This window comes from Symphodus melops (assembly GCF_947650265.1).
Source record: "Symphodus melops genome assembly, chromosome: 9".
In the NCBI taxonomy this organism is placed as follows: Eukaryota; Metazoa; Chordata; class Actinopteri; order Labriformes; family Labridae; genus Symphodus; species Symphodus melops.
In genome coordinates, this window is record NC_136699.1 from 21,873,642 (window position 1) to 21,893,714 (window position 20,073).

General features: G+C 38.9%; 1 protein-coding gene across 5 annotated transcripts in view; it reads left to right on the plus strand.

Moving 5' to 3' along the window:
* The first annotated feature begins 433 nt into the window (after window positions 1-433).
* The window catches only part of gabra4 (gamma-aminobutyric acid type A receptor subunit alpha4), a 28,051-nt gene continuing 8,411 nt past the window's right edge, over window positions 434-20,073 (plus strand). For 3 of the 5 annotated variants that reach the window (XM_079351971.1, XM_079351975.1, XM_079351973.1), the window contains exons 1-7: window positions 434-825; window positions 949-1,067; window positions 1,848-1,918; window positions 2,717-2,937; window positions 3,424-3,506; window positions 4,863-5,006; window positions 7,801-7,953. In XM_079351971.1, coding sequence (XP_079208097.1) covers window positions 737-825; window positions 949-1,067; window positions 1,848-1,918; window positions 2,717-2,937; window positions 3,424-3,506; window positions 4,863-5,006; window positions 7,801-7,953 — 880 coding nt within the window. In that variant the 5' untranslated portion in view covers window positions 434-736. The remainder of the gene's footprint in view (window positions 826-948; window positions 1,068-1,847; window positions 1,919-2,716; window positions 2,938-3,423; window positions 3,507-4,862; window positions 5,007-7,800; window positions 7,954-20,073) is intronic. The other 2 variants (XM_079351972.1, XM_079351974.1) reach the window with 1 other exon arrangement.

Below are 20,073 nucleotides of genomic sequence, written 5' to 3' on the forward strand. Positions count from 1 at the left end.
ACTTATGTATTCCTAAAACTGATTGTTTGATATGCTTGAGGTAATTGTCACAAAGCAGCAGGAGTGATAGACACTGACATAAGATGCAGGTCAAAGGGCATGCAAGGAGCAAATAATATCTAAATAGAGCTGGATGAAATAAATGGGACTATATGTCTGATTTGAAAGGTATTGGGTGTTCATGCTTTCAGGAAACCCCACATGATCACTTGTTAAGAAACGAACTGTCAATTGGCTTCCTCCTTTTTAAAGTCATTTATAGGCAATGGTGCATCCTAATTTAAGCAGGATTATGTGTCAGAATAAGAGAGAAAAAAACAGAGACTGAGAGTGGCAGAGAGAAAGTGGCAAAGAGAGGCATAGTGAATGAGGTCGAGCTTTTTTTTCTCTCTCTCTCGGATACCAGCATTACCAACAGAACAAGTAGCGTCAGCATCAGCAGCTCGGATTTGGATGAGAGGTGACCGGGGCTGTGTGTGTGTGTGTGTGTGTGTGTGTGTGTGTGTGTGTGTGTGCGCGCGCGCGCACGTGCGTGCGTGTGTGCGCACGCTTGTCCTGCTTTGTGCGTGTATGTATGCGCTGTGCGTCTGGCGGAGAGACTGCAGGAGCGGAAGAGACGCTCAACTTGCTCCGTTTCTACGCTACTTTGCCCTCTGTGTCTGTGCCCTCCGTCTACCTGAGACGCGGGCATCTGGCGAGGTGACATGTGAGGGGGTTTAAAGTATGGCATGCAGCGATGTTTTCTTACAAGCAGAAGGACACGGTGACAGCGATGAGACCCTCGTACATTCGGACTATGTTCTACTTTTTCTGTTTGGCGACTTGGTGAGTCACACCGTGTCTCTTTCGCTGGTGTTGAACCCTGCTCTAACCCTACACTGAAATGATGGTATCTTAACGGTCTTTCTTTTTCTTTGTTTTTCTTCTTCTTTTTTTGTGCTCCTATAGTGTAAAGGAAATATCTGGACAGACAAGGAAGGACGAAAGGATCTATCCTGAGAATTTTACTTTTATTTTAGACCGACTTCTTAATGGCTATGACAACAGGCTGCGACCTGGATTCGCAGGTATGCATGGAAAAAAAAGGCATTTATGTGGAAGTCCTATCAAGCATTTTCCATATGGGAGCTATACCAACAGTAGTCTCATGGAGGTGATGGTTTTTACTTTTCAAATCAAATGAGAAAGTAAGCTGTAGATATGAACTCACTCAGCATCAAATGCACCTCGGGAGAGAGAATCCTTAATCAGTCTTACTAACTACTTCTAATTTGACTATTTTAGGCATTTAAACCCACCTTACAAATGAAGAGAGGACCACCCAGTAAACAGAGGAGGGATGCTTTTTTCCAGGAACACAAGTTATAACTAGAACTCGCTCTTGTCGGCTGGCAGTTGTTCCATCCATGGGGCCCTTACTTGCGTTTTTAATTAAATGCAGTTATATAACCGTGTATATGTTGCAAGGTTAATGCAAAGTTGTAGTGCTGAAAGTACAGATATGGCTAATGAGTTTTTCTGGCATCACATGTCTGTTAAAAAGAAAACTCTTAATATTTAGCACCAGCATTATTTTTAAACACACGTGCAAAAACAGCTTTAACATATATAAGCAGAAGGTCAGGCATACTGTATCTTATCTGACCTCAGCCATCTCATAATAGGATTATATCTTTACTTCTTTGAAGCAGTTTGGTTAAGATAAGTCACTACATTTCTTTTTGTTGTGATAGGCTTGTAAAAAACTGAAGGAGAACCTGTGGTTGTTGTGAAGCAGGACTTTGATGGAGGGATTAGAAGCAGGAAACAATCAGTGAATTTAAATACTTACTCTGTCTTTTATTCAGCAGGTTCTGTGACTGAAGTAAAGACCGACATTTATGTGACTAGTTTTGGGCCTGTCTCAGATGTTGATATGGTATGTACCTAAAGCCAGCAAATGTTGTATGTCTTCATGAATGTATATCTGTATGGTTCGTTCTTATGAGTATAGATTTACGATGGAGTATTAGGGCCACATTAAAGAAATTGTTATCCCTAAAATGTTTAGATAAAGGTCGTAAATTTATAAGAATAAAGTAATTCTTTTTTTGGTATGAAATGTGTAAATCAATTTAAATTAGGCTATGGTTACGATTATTACTTTAAAAGGTTGTATCAGGAGAGCAGCCATCAGCCTGCATAAAAATGATGAAAGGAGAACCCTCAAAGCCTCCAGATACAGTCACTTTTATTCGAGTGAGTGTGATTCCTTCTTCAAATAAGCTCCAGTTTCTTGCAGTATCTTTTCAGGGTTGTGACACTCATGACAATGTGATGCTGATGTTCCAAAGGCATGTGTGGTTTCATATCTGCATACTGTAAGTAAAATCCCAACACAAATAGTTGGATATTTGGAAACATCGTCAAAGTGTTGTTTTAAAGCAGGTCAGTTAATAGTCAGTGTGCGAGAGACTACATAAGGAAGTATTTCCTAATTTTAAAACCTTTACGAAAGTTTAACTTCACAAGATGCTCAATGCTCATTATATTTGTAAAAGGTTGCTGCTCTTCTGATATAACTTTAGACAAAAACAACATCTTCCTTCTTGTAAGTTTATGTCTTTAATCTTGTAAATGATTGACTTTATAAGTTTAAGACTTTCTTCTCTTACGACTTTTTTCTCACACAGTTCCGAGTTTGAATACTCTTGACATTTCAATATTAATGTCCTAGGAATACACAATGGACGTGTTCTTTCGACAGACGTGGGTGGACCAGCGGTTGATATATGAGGGGCCCATAGAAATTCTGAGGCTGAACAACCTGATGGTGAATAAAGTATGGACACCAGACACCTTCTTTAGGAATGGCAAGAGGTCGGTCGCTCACAACATGACGGCCCCAAACAAGCTTTTTCGAATCATGAAGAATGGCACCATTCTGTACACAATGAGGTACTACAGCATTTATAACTATGTCACTTTAGACAATCACATTCTAAAAACACCTGATTAAAAATAAAAGGTTTTTGGTAAAACATCTTCTGATATCTTTGACCTGATATTTTAAAATATGCTCATTTGAAATATGGAATAGACTCTTTATTTGAGACACATTTTATGTTTGGTGTTGTTGTATATTTACAAAAAAAGATGAAATAGACTTTCGTAATAAATCATAGTTTTCACAAGTTCTTCTATCACAATACTGACATTTATTCATGTTGTTTAAGAATCCACTGTATCTTTGGTCTAGTACAAGTTTACACACAGTTTGTTATTCAGGACATTAAATAGCTATCACTTGTTTTTCTTATTAGGAAATGGTAAGAACAGTTTGACATTGCTGTTTCTGGTCATAGCACAAACTTGATGCGTATGTGTGTGTGTAGCTGTTTCATTTGGTCCCTAAATGAGCATGTCTTCATTGTATTGTAACAGGTTGACTATAAGTGCAGAGTGTCCCATGAAGCTCGTGGACTTTCCAATGGATGGTCATTCATGCCCCCTCAAGTTTGGAAGCTGTAAGTTTTGTGTGCATGTGAGACTGAATGTAAAGATGAAGCCGTAAACGGATCACAGTTGATTTTTATAGATCACCCCCTATGGTTTGAAAGGCATGTGACTGATGGATAAATGGCAAATTAATCGTTGTCTGTATCAGCCCTTTTGACCATTACCATATAAATACAGTCAGGGAATATTGCAAAATTCTGGGAATAAATTCTAAGAAATGTCTTCATAAAAGTGTCTTATAACATAAGATATTTAAATTCAACTCCTGTAGGAAAATCATTGAGAGTTGCTCAGAACCTTATTGGTGAAAGATTGAAAATGTTAGCCTCTGCCTTCAGTAGCTTGTGAGGGGTCAAAACTTTGGGTTTTACTGGATTTTGAATCCATTGCAAGTATTTGCTTTCCCAAAAAAATCCACTTATTGTTGGAAAAACGTCCATGCGCACTTCTACGAGTACACTTTAAAGTATGTTTATTTGTTGATTTCAAAATCTCAAAAGGATAATGCTCCAAAGTTTCATCTTAGAGCTAAGTTGAAACTGTGTCCAAACATTTGGCTGGTAGTGTATATGAATATAAACTGTAACACAAGCTCTCTTAGTAGACTAGTAGTAATACCCACTCCAGTCAGCCACCACTATAATTAGAACTCTGTACCAAACACAATTGATAACTATGTCATTCACCAGCTTATGAATAGGTCACAGATGTTGACAGTTAAAGCAACAAGATGTAGCTTTCCCACCTTAACTTTTTAGTTTCAATGGTGATTTAATATTATACTGTCAACAGGAAGAATGGTTTGTTTCCTATGCCCACAGAGCGGCCCAATTGCCTGTTTAATGCACTATGTATCTTTTGCAGTGGGCCATGCCATGTTAGAGGTATGTAAGGCTTTATGGGACTATTTCACACACCAGATTACAGTTTTAAAAAGAAGCCAGTTATAGCCTGTCTTGGTAGTGTTTGATAATGTGACTCAGGCCAAGAGGAAGAGGACAGTAACCGATGAAACTCGAAAAAGAAAAAGAGTGTGAACGTAGTGTTTTCCCCTTGCAAATATTAGTTACAACAGTGATTGACGCAATGTTATGATATATCGTTATCAGTGTCTCATGTTTAGCAGCTTTTCCAGATGAAGAAAGTTTTCCAACCTAAGTTAGTGTAAGTTAATGTTAATGTAGGTTGCTTGGCTTCTCACATGTTTTCTGGCTTCCTCACTTTGTCTAAAGATGCAAGTTGTCTAAGAGGGGTAGGCATAACAGCACTAGATGTGTCTTGCGACAGTCTGGTTGGATGCAGAGACCTCTGGTGGATGCCAATAGGCACCAAATTCCTACATATTGTGAGTCTTCTTCCCACAGATGCATATCCTATAACTGAGATGATCTATACTTGGACCAAGGGGCCAAAGCATTCAGTGGAAGTCCCTCTTGAGTCATCCAGCCTTGTTCAGTATGATCTCATTGGCCAGACTGTCTCCAGTGAAACCATTAAATCCATCACAGGTGAGACCTTTTGGCCAGTGAAGGTGAGCTCCAGCCTCTGTCCACCATAATTTGCATCTTTGTTACCCCAACTTAAAAGTAAGTATAAAAAATGCTACAGCTCCATTTCAATGCAATGTATCTATTCATAAATAAAATGAGAAAAATATTTAACGATGAATAAATTGTGCTGACATGATCTTCATGCAGCATTTAACAGGCTGTTCTTGACTAATTTTGTTTTGTACCTTAAATATAAAAAGACATTAAAGTAATTTCAGAATGCAGGCTAAAACAAGCTGGGTGGAAGTGTTGTGTGTGAATAACAAGCTGACAGTAGAACAAAAATGAAAACAGTTAGACAGTAAAATAACAATTAATAACAATAAAAATAAAATTACATAGAAAAGGGTTTTTATAGAATACATACATTAGAAAATTAGTTTAATATATAGTTAAGAGAAACTCGAGACCAAGATGCCGAAATGTATAGACGATGCTGGCAGTAAGATCATGATATCCTGAATGATTTAGCCCATTCCCAGTGCATGAGGAGAAAAAAGCGAGGAAGGCAAACTAGAAAGGCAGCTATGCTAAAGGCTACGGCACACGGGAGCTACTTGTTGAGCTACAAGTCTTTTGAAGCCATTTGCTCAGCAGATAACTTGGCGTGTTTGCCTGATTTTTCACGAGTTTTCTGCCGCAGGAGTCCTTGAGGTGAAAATTAAACCGGTTTTGATATTTTTCGCGCTATTTGAGCTATGTGCTGAGGGCAAAATTCCAAGTGACCAATCAAAACGTGTCTTCTGCATAAACATTTTGTCAAGATGGCAGCCCCCTGTCAGGTTGAAACAATGGAGGACAGCGAGACAGAACTAGAGGAGATGCTGCTTTTCCTTTTGTTTTTGAGGCATTGGTGTTGCCGCTGTTCGAGGGTCGGGAAGACATGGGCCAGGTCGTGGCGCAAAGAAGGGCCGGCCAAAAGGTTTATGCAAACCTACTCAGAAAGATCTGGCATTGAAAATGTGTTCTCCCCATAAACATTATGTCAAGATAAAGCAACCCCCGGTGAAGTGCTGCCAGTTGGCAACGAAGTAGTTTCAGAAATAGTTTCAGATGCTATTTTGGAAGACCGCCTGGCTGACATTTGGCTTCCGGATCCAGGCGGTGATATTGCCGGAATGACTCGGGACCCTCGAGCTGGATCTTTCTGTTTGTAGACATTTGTAGACAGCACCATTGTATGTCTGATCTCCAACAACAATGAGGTCCAACTATTCTCTGTATGGTATAAAAACAACAACCTGCACCTCAAGACTAAGAAAGCCAATGAAATAATAATGGACTTCTGGAAACAAAATAAAAACAAACAAAAAAAGAGTGTGCATAAATGAGGAAGATGTGGAGAATGTCACAAGCTTTAAATACCAATGACAGCACTTCTCAAAGTACCTTAGCTGGAGCCTGAACACATCACATCTTATCAAAAAAGCTTCTTCCAAAGGTGTACCATCACTATTTATTAATTCAGGAAATACACAATACATTTTACTCTTTGAGTCACTGCAATAAAAATATTAATTTAATTGTAAATTTAGTCACTGTGCTGTAACCGTTTATTCTTTTCAACTGACTATATGGCTTTTTCTCTAATCGCTCAATGATAGATAGATAGATAGATAGATAGATAGATAGATAGATAGATAGATAGATAGATACTTTATTGATCCCGAGGGAAATTCAGGAAATGTAGCACAATTATTTCTAAATGTACATAGCTAAGTAAATGTATCAATAATTTTTGTATCAATGACTCAATAAATGTATCAATAATTTTTTAACAGATCTTTTGAGGCTGCTGTATGGGATTGCTGAAAACAAAGTTTCAGTATGATCTTTTAGACAATGACAATAAATTGCCTATTCTACCCTTAAAAGTCTATGAACAGTTTCTAAGCCAACAAGATGGAAATGTTTTGATCCTGAAAGAATCTTTGGTATGAGATTACTTCAACTTAGTAGTATAAATATAAAAGTTAGAAAAGAGCATCAAGTATGAAAAATAAATAAAAAATAAAGTCCGAAATGTTTTAAAAATCCAGGTTTCAGAGGTGGTTTTAAGATGTCACCACCTGAGCCTCTCACAGATGGGCTTCAACCTAAAAGTGGCCTGTACTTTTGAAACACTTTTGCCAGGGGGTTTGAGGTATTGATTAAGACATTGTGAGGACTTTAACAATAAAGCGATACCTTTTTGGTGTCACTCGATTAACCTATACTTTATATTACAGATTAATTGTAAAAAGTGTAGGAATAATACCTGCTCCCTTTTTAAAAGAAAGGTGCTACGCTGTCTGTTTGTCAAACCTGGTATGTGTCATGACTACAGTATCTTCTGTAGTAAACACAAGTAATATACTGAGCATATGCATCGGTGAAGATATTCGAAGTAGTTGGTTCTTAACATCCAGTCTCTTAAAACAAAACATTCACAATTAAATAAGTTGAGGCATTTCTGAGGGCTTATTGAAAGAAAAATAATTATCAAATAGGGGACGCTGGCGGTGCAGTGGCACTGCATGCGTCCCCATCGAGGCTCAGTCCTCCCGTGGGCGGCCCGGATTTGGGTCAGGCCTGTGGCGGTCCTTCCCCTTCACCTTTCTACCCTATCCACTGTCCTCCACTCTATAATAAAGGTTATAAAACGCCAAAAAACAAATCTTTACATAAATAAATAAATAATGATCAAATAGATAAAACGTGATGTCCTATATTCTTTGTTAATCAAAGTTATTAATTTCGATTGATCCTACAGGTGAATATGTGGTGATGACGGTCTTCTTCCACCTGAAACGTAAAATGGGCTACTTCATGATTCAGACGTATATCCCCTGCATAATGACAGTAATCCTTTCCCAAGTGTCCTTCTGGATAAATAAAGAATCCGTCCCAGCACGCACAGTCTTTGGTACGTAGATCACACACTCCCCTCTTTCTGCTCAGCCTTTCTGCTCCCCTTATATATGTTTAATGTCTGCATGCCAACAAAGCAAGCACAGCTTATGTGTCTCTCTATAACACAGAACAAGTCATAATTACAATAAGAGTCAAATATGTAAACAGCCTCTGTTTTTTATTTGTTTTTTAGTTTTCTGCATAAAATACACGTTTTTCTTCATGTATTGATAACCAAATTCATTTGTCTTCAATGGTAAAACATCTCCTTGTCTTGGGAGCTTGGGATCGTTGAGGGTTCGATCCTGAGCTCCTTCAGCCACATGCCAAAGTGTCACATGCCAAGTATTAAACCCCAGTTGCTTCTGCTGCCACATCGGCAGGGTGTGAACATGTATGAATGGATTAGTTAATACTGATGGACAATTTGTAGCAGCCTCTGCCATCAGAGTTTGAATATGGTAAGAATGTTTAGGTGTCAGTTTGTGTTCAAAGGCAGGGTGCGAAATACCTGTTCAAAGGTATAAGCTTAAAACAAAACAAAAAAACACTTTCTAATTCATTTCTGTCTGTTTTTTTTGTGTTTTTTTTTACAAATCATGTTGTTGTTGTTTTTTTATTTACCAAAAAATAACCCCTTGGACCGGCCTTATTCAAATATTAGACAAGACACATTCCATTGCAGTGGGCAAGTGTGATTTTTACTTGCAGCTGATGTACTTGTGTGGATCATCATTCACAGGGGTGAAGCACACTTTTGATGAACGATAAACTTCACTTAGTTACTTGTCAGCCAGAAATCTTTATTTTCTAATAGAAACGTACCAAAAACAGCTTCAAATATTACATATATGATTCCTAGAGGTCCTTTGTATCCATGGAAATACTTGAATTTCAATGTTGTGTTTTCAACATGTGAAAAGTGCGTACATTTGTTATATTGTGCTTGAAATTGTATTTCTCTAATATAAATAATTATCTGATGAGACAGTTCGCTCGTTGCTATTATTTGACATTTGTTTATTCATTATCTTTCTTTTTTTCTGGGAACGCTTGAGTTTAAAAGTGTTCGTTTCGCAAAAAGTATCCCTTATAGACTCCATTCCTCTTATAGGATGGGTGTGAAGATGAAGCAGATGGTTAAGAAAATAAACAAAAGGTTGCATGTTTGTATTGTTACCAACCTTTCTGAATCTTCTGAGAATATCTCAGAAATGAGCGGATAATTTGACTTTTATTGAATTACACTTGCAGATCTCTCTCTGGTTGTCGTTGGCTTTAAGGATGAGAGCAAGTATAATCAATCTCGACGTGTGTTACTTTTCAGTTGAGTGACCTGTGTTTTGTGTATTTTCCACAAGTGTATACTGATAGCTGTATTTCAATCAGGAGAGACAAGTGATCTAATAAAATGATTTATTACAATGATAATGTAAAAAATGTAATTTGACAGAAAATGTTTGGTGCTTGGACTCAATGGGGTGGATGATGAGTTTGGAGAATGACATTCTGAGTGTCATTAGGATAGCTCCTCCAAAAGAATTGGGGAGCAATCCCCTTCAGACACCACAGCCCATAGAGTCCCCCCAAAAATGAAAGATTGATACTTCCCGATCAGGATTGAATCTGCTGTGACTAAATGAAAGAAATGGAATTATCTGAAAAATGAAATAAAGGATAAGAGTTAAACAACAAGAGCACGTTGAATGAAATGCCCACTGATAAATACATCCACAAACAGCAATTACAAATGAGTAGTCTACCGATCAAGCATAAACAGAATTCCATGGCTTAAACCTGCAGAAATGCAGACAACATTGATTTAAAACAGCTATACCCAGTTTGCTTGTACTGAGGTGCATTGTCAGCAGGAACAGTTATAACCCGTGAATTGTGCGTTCCAGCAGAGAGATTGCTTGCGTTGAGATGCGTTGCTGGCATTGATTTAGCAACTGCTGACCAGTTTGCTTGCATTGAACAATGTGTTGCTGCCGAAGGAGTTATTCTTGGGAAAGATACTTTGCTATCGGAGAGATTGCTAGCGTTGAGATTTCCAACAGAGTTCAATATGCCTTGTAAAGATGTGTTGCCGCAAAAAGAAATATGCCTGTGAAAGATGCTTTGCCAGCAAAAGATTGCTTGCTTCATTGCTGGCATGACTTAGAAACTGTTGACCAATTTGCTTGTGTTGAGATGCGTTTGCCAGCAGAAACAGCTTGCGTTAATTGTTTCCACAATAAATTGATTTATGTAATTGTGTAACTTGATGCTGCTTGTTTTAGGGCCGTCCATGCCCTCATTGAGCGGAGATGGGAAACCACAACTTTAGTAGCAACACACTGCAAAAGAAAAATAACATATCAAACCTCTTGTCAAGTGGGAAAAACAATTTTGGTCTAAACTTTAAGCCAACAAACTAACATTTGATACTTACGCACCACTGTAGTTGTAAAATGAACACAAAAAGCCTTTTTTTATGCAATTGAACGGATGGTGAAATTCAGTAACCACCAACCACCAGGTATTTGCATTTGCTTGCCATATGCTGTCAAGTTTTTAAAGATCTTTGAGTTTTTTTGTAACACTTTCATTTTCATTTGTTTTGCTTTCAACAATTGAACAACATAGAAAAAGGAGACCTAAAACAAATGACCTAGAACACAAACTGCACAATCAAACAAGGGTCCCAGATACTGTGAGCCCGTCAGTCGTATGAAGATTACTTATTACAACGCAGATTTTATTGTAAATGATGCTTGTGTCCCTGTTTTGGTATATATGTCAACCATTTTCCCCAGCCTTTGGTGTTCTTTCTTAATTTTCAATTATAGGTTATCTTTTCCATCACACGGATATTGTCTATGATTGACAGCCACTATCTGTGGTTTGGTATGACAGTCTTTAGCCAGTTCTTAGTGATGGTTTTCTTTGCTTCTGCGAGGAGAAGCTTGATTGGTCGCCTGCATGTACAGTTCCTTCCAAGTGTCCCAGGTATAGAAAAACAAAATAGAGAGATTACCTAACCCAGCACGTTACAGAGAGCCGTATGAACGTAATCCCAGAAAGGCTTTATCTTGGGGCAATACCAAATAAATGTGTGCATGGTTTGAATCCATGTTGTTGCACATTCTCCAGCATGGTTGTTTTTATTTGGTGTGATGAAATATCAAATTCGTTTTTTCCAACTGAATTGTCTCCATATCTGTGATTGTGTTGTGGTTTGAGTAATTTTCCACAAACCATACCAAACATTATCTGGGAACTCCTCACTCAGCTCGCTTTCCCATTTAGCCTTGATATATAGCGTTGAATCGTTTTTCGATTCCATTAAAGAGCAATACGGGTCAGACACAGCCTTACTATATGCCCGTATAAGTAACTTGATAATAAGATGTATTTCATCTTCATCTTTCTTTATTGCTTTGATATAATAATCTCTTTTGCAGATATTTGAAGAAGTCTTCTTGAAAAAGTCTAATTTGACCCTTCTTAATAAGTGTACATATTGTTTTTTCTAACTTTAGCAGGTTAAATTTCTCATCAAAACCTATCCATCGTGACAATGCACGTCCAAATGTCCAGTTTAAATGATGTCAATGGAGCTACATGATCTTTATTTCGACAGGCATCACTCTTTCCCCGATACTTGTCTGGATCGGGTATTAGATGTAGATATTTCAATACCTTCCATCGAGCAACATATTCGGAATTACACCAATATACAAGTGGACGTAACTGTGCTGCTTTAAAGCATTCCTTTAATTTCAGCAGGGCCATCCCACCTTTATCTTTAGGCCGCTAAAGTGTGGTGTAATGACTCCTGGGTCTTTTACCCTCCCAAATGAATCGAGACATAAGCTTGTCCTATTTGTGGAATTGAGTTTGTGGTATATTACAGGCAGAGATAGAAATGGATATATTAAACATGGCAAAATGTTCATTTTCAACACATTTATCCTATCATAGATTCCCATTGGATAGGACGACCACCTGTCAATGTCTTTCCTCATATGGCTGTCCTTCTGTCCATAGTTACTTTGATACAGTTTTGATACGTTTTTGGATATATTTATACCAAGGTAATTTATGATTTATGATCTAGCTTCCCAGTTTATTCCGAGTTCTTTAATCTTTTGGTTTGGTGAGCTGTTAAACATGAGAACTTGAGTCTGAAGTACAATGATCTTGTATCCAGAGTACAACCCAATTTTTTCTAGAATTTGCACAAGTGGTATAAATTAGTTTATAGGGTCCTTTAGGGAAATCATGACATATTCAGAAAACAGACTAATTGTGTGTTTTTGTCCATTAAATTCTATTCCTGTTATAGTTTTGTCTAATCATTTGGGCTAAAGGTTCAATATATAGAGCAAATAGAGTCGGGCTGAGACAGTAACAATGACTAGTTCCTCTCTCAAGTTGGAATCTATCAGAAAGAGAACTATTAACCTTTACTCTCGCCGTCGGTTCATTATAAATGGATTGAATGAACTTAATAGATTTTTAAAAAATCCAAACCTCTCAAATGTTAAATATAAAAACTCCCAATTGACTCTATCAAATGCTTTTTCAGCATCTAGGCTGATCAAAGCTACAGGTAAGTTATCTTTATGTATTCTGTGTAAGATGTGTAACATCCTTCTGACATTATCTTGGGTCTGTCTTCCTCCCACAAACCCTGTTTGATCTTCATCTATCAGATCTGGTATAAATGTTTGAAGTCTGTTTGACTTATTGATGTATAAATCTTAAAATTAACATTCAAGATTGATGTTGCTCTGTAGCTTTGACAGTAGTCCGTATTTTTGGGGGGTTTGGGGAGTACTGTAATTATGGCTTCCTTCCAGGTGGGAGGTACATCATTTCCTGCCAAAATCCAATTAAAAGTAGTTATTAATAGTGGAGACAATTCATTTGCAAATTTCTTGTACCACTCTGATGGAAATCCATTACTTCCAGGAGCCTTACTTGATTTAAGTCTTCCTATGGTTCTCAATTTCTGCTGGTTCATGTCTAAAATGGTTTGTTTTTGGATCATACAGTTCAATGACAGGAGTTTCAGTCTGTTGTTTTTGTAATCGTCTAGCTAATAATCTTGCAGCTTTTGGGCCTGTTTCATATTCATTTTGTTTTAAATATCTTGCTTTTGTCTTTGCGTCATACTGAAGTAAATCTTGTATTTTCTTTCTAACTTCTTTTATTCCTTGTTGTACTTTATGGTCAGTTTTTTCCTTATGTTTTTGTTCCAACTGTCTCGGTACATCTTGTACTTTTTGTCTCTCTCTTTCTTGAGGTAGTTAGTGATTGCAGTCAATTTCCACCTTATCACTGCCTTTAAAGCATTCCATACTATGGCTGGATTTGTCTCACCATTATTATTGTCCTCCAAGTAATTTATTTCAGCTTTGATTTGCTCAACAACTGACTTGTTATTCAGTATCCCCACATTTACAATCCATATGGTATTTCTTTGTTGACATTTCAGGTGAATCTTTAGGTAAACTGCACTATGATCAGAAACATCTGCTAATCCAATTTGACATCCTTTTATCATATCTCTATTTTCTTTTTGCGTGAAAAAATAATCAATCCTGGAATAGAGAGTGTGTTGACGATTAATGACTAAAGTCTTTCTGCTGAGGATGCAGGCCTTGTCAAACCACAAAAAAAAACCATTTCCTCCCATGCAGTTTTGACCATCTTTGTTAGTTCTTATTGAGTTCTAATTTCTCTTGACACTGGTTGTGTCCAAGTTGTAGTCCATTATTACATTGAGATCACCTCCACATATGCATATACCTTCTGCTTCAACTGCCACTACATCAAATAACGCCTTGAAAAAATCCGGAGGTGGAGCATATATGTTCACCAATGTTATTATTGTCTGTCCAATTGCTCCTTTAACTATAATATAGCTTCCTTCTTTATCCTTAATTTCTTTATTATTATTATTAAAGGCATATTATTATTATTACATTATATTATATATATAGTTTCTCATGTTCAGATTTGGATGAGCGAGTTTCTTGAAGAAAATGTATCTTCGTCCTTTCTTTTCTGATTTTGGTCATAATTTTGGCTCTTTTGACCGGGTTTCCTAAGCCATTAACATTTAGAGACATGAATTTATTCTCGTCTTGTGTTGTATTCATGAGTTATTTTATTACCTTTGTACCAACGTCTCCATAGTGTTAAACCAATTTTTGGAACATTGCACATTAACTATACACAGTTTAATTCCTGTCCCTCTTAAGCCTGAATTTCTGAAACCCTTTAAACATCAGATGGGATGAAGTTGCTAGTCATGAGCGCACAAACACCAGCATGAAGGAACTAAGATAGAGAAAGAATCATATTTAAAAGGGGAGCTGAACTATAATAGGCTGGAAATGAGGGGTGAACACCCTGCCATTGGTTAGATGAGGTCTGCTGACAGGACATCTGATTAACCAAAAGACAGCCCAAACTGACATAGGGTGAGTAGAGTGAATAAGAAAGACCTGAATTGTGGATCACTTAAAGTCTTCCTTCCTGAACTTACGCTAGAGCTTCATTTGAAGGATCAGCGCAAAATGTGTATATCTATATTTATCTCTAAAGATTGACGATAGAATCAAGAAAGATAAAGGCATATATTGGCCAATACATCGGAATAGGAACCAAAAAAATTCACGCACTTAACGAAATTGACCTACTCACCAACATTTGGCTTGAATAGAGGGAGTTTGCTGTGTACAGCATATCTGCAGTATTTATTCAATTTGTTCTGCAATGTGGAGAATTTGTCAGCTAATGCCTTTAAGTTGGATAGACCACCTCAGTTGGCTTCTTTTGATGCGAAAGAGCAGTAGCATGTCCGAGATCCTCACCCCATCTCTAAAGCTGAGCCCAGCCACCTCCACTTATATTCACAATTTTATTCTTTCAGGCACTACTCATAGCTCATGACCATAGGTGAGGGTAGGAAGATCGCATAGGAAATCGAGTGCTCTCCCTTGAGGCTAGCTCTCTCTTCCCCACAACTGTCTGGCATACCGCCTGCATTACTGCTAATGCCAAGGTCAATCTGTCTGTCGATCTCACGCTCTTTCCTTCCTTCATTCGTGAACAAGATCCCAAGATACTTGGAACTCCTTCACTTAGGGTAAAGACTCCCTCCCCCCCAGAGAGAGCTATCCACTGTTTTCCGGCAGAGAACTATGGCCTCCGACTTGGAGTTGCTTACACTCATCCGAGCTGCTTTGCACTTAGCTGCAAACTGCCTCTGTGCCTGCTGGAGGTCCCAGCATGAGGAAGCCGACAAAACCATGTCATCTGAGACAGAATTTTAAGGTCCCCAAAATGGAAACCCTCCTCCCGGCTGCTCCTTGAGATCCTGTCCATGAAAGCTTGTATTTAAATAGGCTATTATGCAGTCAATCGAGGGTGGCGGTGGGGGTGTAATCACTCCATAAACAAGGTGCCCCCTTCTATGCAAATCAGTCTGAAAAAGCTGTCGAAATTCACCAGCACAAACAGCAACACACGTCTAGATTGAAAAAAGTACTGTCTGCCGAGTGTGACTGGTAACTGTAGGGAGATGCATGAACGCATGTCCATTGATCAGGTAAACATTTCTGCCTTTGTATCACTTCAAGATAAATTATGTGTTAATAAACACTTAATCAATGCAAGTTTCAAAGGAAAGGCATGAATTAAAAATGACTCCTAAATGTCTGCCTGCTGGCTTAATATTAGCAGATCAAGCACCAAGATCCTTCTTAACAAGATGGTTAGGTTTTTTTTTTTTTTTACTGTGCACTTAGTTTAAAATGTTAAACTGTTTACTTCAAACATACTTATTCATTTTGATTAGCTAAATTAAACTGAGAGCTAGCTCTTTTCAAGTGTGAACTTTGAACAAGACTGCTTTTTAACTAAACCTCAGGGTACACCACAGGCAATGGTAGTAGTAGAAGATGAGTAATTAACAGGATTAGAAGTTGGCATTGGTTTTTTAAACCATCTTTGGTGTTCTCAGATTGCAGAGGGCGACTAGGACAGTGGCACTGGGAAGTCTGTGTTGTGGAATAAAAAAATAAGTTTCTGGTGACGGAATCACCAATGATGAAAGTTGTAAGAAAAAGAGAGGATAAGTACATGGATGGGACTTTTAGTGCTCTAATGCAGTGTTTTTCAACCAGTGCTCCGCGGCACACTAGTGTGTCGCGAGATATTGTCAGGTGTGTTGTGGGAAATGATCAAATTTCACCTAATTGGTCTAAAAAAGAAGTCGAGTGTCTGTGCTGTCAAGAGCCTGGCAGTTATCATGTAATACTCTTCCATATCAGTAGGTGGCAGCAGGTAGATAATTGCATTGTACTCCGAGACAAGAGAATTAGTGACGCATTGATGCGACAGGTGGCGGTGACAGTAACATTATGGCTAGCGAGAATATACGGTAACAGTGATGGAGAAGTTTTTGAAAAAGAAAAATGCTCACTCCGAACTGGACCCTGGACAAAATTCGGACCCAGATGAAGGCCCTAGTATAAGGGGAGGTCAAAAGAAAGCAAAGACTGTGAGCTCGAGCAAAGTTTTGAGGCAATACAGCGAAAGCTATCTTTCATTTGGATTTACTTACACCGGAGATACAACGGCACAAACTCCGCTGTGCTTGGTGTGTGGTGAAAAGCTATCCAACAGTTCTATGGTCCCAAATAAGCTTAAACGCCATCTCCAAACGAAACACCCTTCGCTTCAAAACAAGAACGTGGACTATTTTGTTCGCCTGCGTGAACACACGGAGAAACAGGCAACTTTCATGAGAAAAACCACAAAGGTAAATGAGAGAGCCCTTAAAGCTAGCCACCACGTTGCAGAAGCTGCGGGAGGAACTTAAAGTTTTTCTGACAAATGAGAGGTCCGACGACGCAAAACTGCTTGCAAGTGATGAGTGGTGTGCAGGGCTGGCATACCTGGCAGATATTTTTCATCACCTGAATGAACTGAACACACGAATGCAAGGCCGAAATGAAAACCTGCTTACAAGTACAGATAAAATAAATGGATTCCGTTCAAATGTGCACCTCTGGCAACATGTGGAAACTGGCAACCTTGAAATGTTTCCACTCACCAAGAAATGGCAAGATGTTAACACTGCTGCATTGTGTGAGATAATAGTTAAACGTTTGAAAACGTTTGAGGAGAAGATGTCATTTTATTTCTCTTCAGCCTTCACTGAATGCCTTGACTGGGTTAGGGACCCTTATAGCTCAGCATCAGTTGTTGGAAAGGACATGACTTTACAGGAGCAGGAGGACCTAACTGAACTGAGACAAAATCGTGGTTTAAAGCTAAGCTTTGCAGATCTACCTTTGGACAGTTTTTGGTTGGCTACTGCCAAGGAGTTCCCTATTCTGGCAAACAAAGCTATTTTGACATTGCTCCCATTTTCCACGACATATCTGTGTGAGGTGAGCTTTTCAAGCTTCACTGCTATAAAAACTAAAAACAGAGAGAGACTGAGAGCTGCTGAGGAAGAGCTTCGTGTGTGTCTTTCTTCAATTCCTGCCAGGATATCAACTTTGTGTTCATCCAAACAAGCCCAGGTTTCACACTGAGTGAGTAGAAATATTTTTATTTGTGTTTATTTGATACCAAATAAACACAAGAATTACTTTATATTGTTAATATGGGCTACATAGTTTCATTTTTTTAACATTATCGACTGGTGGTGTGCCGTGAGATTTGTGTTGTGTTGTGTTCCTTGGCTCAGAAAAGGTTGAAAAACACTGCTCTAATGTCTCTACTTTTAGTGAGGCCAGCATTTCAGCTTTCTGCAGAATTTTTTTAGACAAATCTATTGTTGGATATAGACAGTCAGCTATTCACCTCCACCTGCTCTGATGCAAAAAGTGAAGGTGTCACAGCAGAAGCAGAAGCCTGCACCAGCCTCGCTGCCTCTTGGAGGATCCAGAAAAGCAACCAATTCCACTTGGGATGGCAATTTACTGTTATCTCTGTACTCGACTGCTTGGATTACCTAATGAAAGGGTACTTGAGTCCTTGCAGATTATTATTTTTTAACATAAAAAAAATCTTGCGTCAGACGCAACATTTTTTATGCCTGTAAAATGACATAAACACCCAGTAAAATGCCTTTTATTTCTGTAAAATGACAAACATACAATATTTAAAGATAAATGTAAAGAAAGCAATGTCACAACATCAGCGTAGGCTGCAGCGTGATGTACTTCGTGCTGTGTTGCTTAACACTCTCAAAAAACAGCCTTGTACCTGTTGTTCTCCGTGATGGTAGCTTGTACTCCAGCTCGACAAACACCCAGATGTCTCTGAAGCTCTTTCAATAAAACTTAATGGAAGTATATCTCCAGTTACCGTTTTGGTTATTAGCAGGCTAACGATGTGTGCTAACAGGGCTAGTTAATATGAGACTGCCTGTTTCTGTCTCTGCTGATTTCCAATTGTGTTTTAAGCATCAAACTAATATGTCTATGGTATGGAATTTGAATGCCACAAATCTTGCACTGAACATCCATTTCATTGTTTTGTCATCACTTTTCTTGACTGACATGTCGCAGTTGTAGCAGACAGTTCTGTGTTTGTGTTTGCTGTGCTTTTGCTTTCTGTCTAATTTGTCCCTTGAGAGTTGCTGTAGCTGCCTATTGTTTTTGTTGACATCTGGTTCGAGTGTATTAAAATTCAACCCGGGGAGAAGTCATACGTTTGTATCCCGTTCATTATTTCCTTGCTAGTATATTCAGTGAGGCAAAAATAAATAGCTGGGTCACAAGAATAACACTGTATGAGCCAAAAGCAGTGCTTGCACAGTTGCACGAGTAATCACTTGGAACTCGAATAATCGAGTCAGCGGAGTGTACTCGAGTGCTCGTCCCCATGCCTAAATTCCACAACCAACCACAATGTTCATACACAGAAAACTGACATACAGCTGTATGGTTTTCAGATTTTCTTTATTTATCATCACTGTCAGTGTTACTCAGTTCTGGTAACTCGTCTGCCACTGGAGGTCCAGATTCGATGGAGACCAAGACCACATCATCCACAAAAAGCAGAGACAAGATCCTGTGGTCCCCAAACCAGACCCCCTCCAGCCCCTGGCTGCACCTAGAAATTCTGTCTATAAAAGTTATGAACAGAACCGGTGACAAAGGGCAGCCCCGAGGGAGGCTAACGTGCACTCGGAACAGGTCTGACTTACTGTCGGCAATGCGAACCAGGCTCATGCTCCGGTCATTCAGGGACTGGACCGCCCTTAGCAAAGGGCCCCAGACCCCATACTCTTGAAGCACTCGCCACAGGACGCCACGGGGGAAACGGTCGAAAGCCTTCTCCAGATCTACAAAGCACATGTGGACTGGTTGGATAAACTCCCATGAACAATCGAGCACCCAATGGAGAGTGTAGAGCTGGTCCAGTGTTCCGTGGGCGGGAGGAAAACCGCATTGTTCCTCTTGGATCCGAGGTTTGACAAATGGGTCGAGCCTCCTCTCCACTACCCTGGAATAGACTTTCGCTGGGAGGAGTGTGATTCCCCGGTCGTTGGAACACACTCTGTGACCACAGTCCAGAGCAGCAGCTTCGACAATGGAGGTAGAGAACATGGTCCACTAGGACTTAATGTCTCCAGCCTCCCTCTGGATCTGTGAGAAGCTCTCCCGGTAATGAGAGTTTTTACTGAATAATAGCACAGAAATAACATTGAATAAAATGACATTTAGTGATATTTAAAAACATTTTTCCTTCTTTGTCTTCTTATTATCTTCAGCTTTTCTTCCTTATTCATTTGGCGCACCAGCTGCCAGCGCCCCTAGCATTTGCCAATACTGCCTGTGTAATGGGAGGGCCCTGCACCAACTTAATAATTTAAACAATAGAATAATACAGAAGAAAAGGAGCACAAGCAGAACAGTAAAGTATCTCATATTTACAATAATTTTGGAGGACAAACTACACTCAGCATCAGAGTGCAGTGGAAGGGACAACTACCTGCCTCCCTAAGGTGCCCATACACAAGGATTAGCTGGCCAGAAGCCTAATATGCATAGCTCTTAAATCTAAACCCCTAATTATAAAAGCAGGGTAGGCAGCCAGATAGCCTTTATGAGGT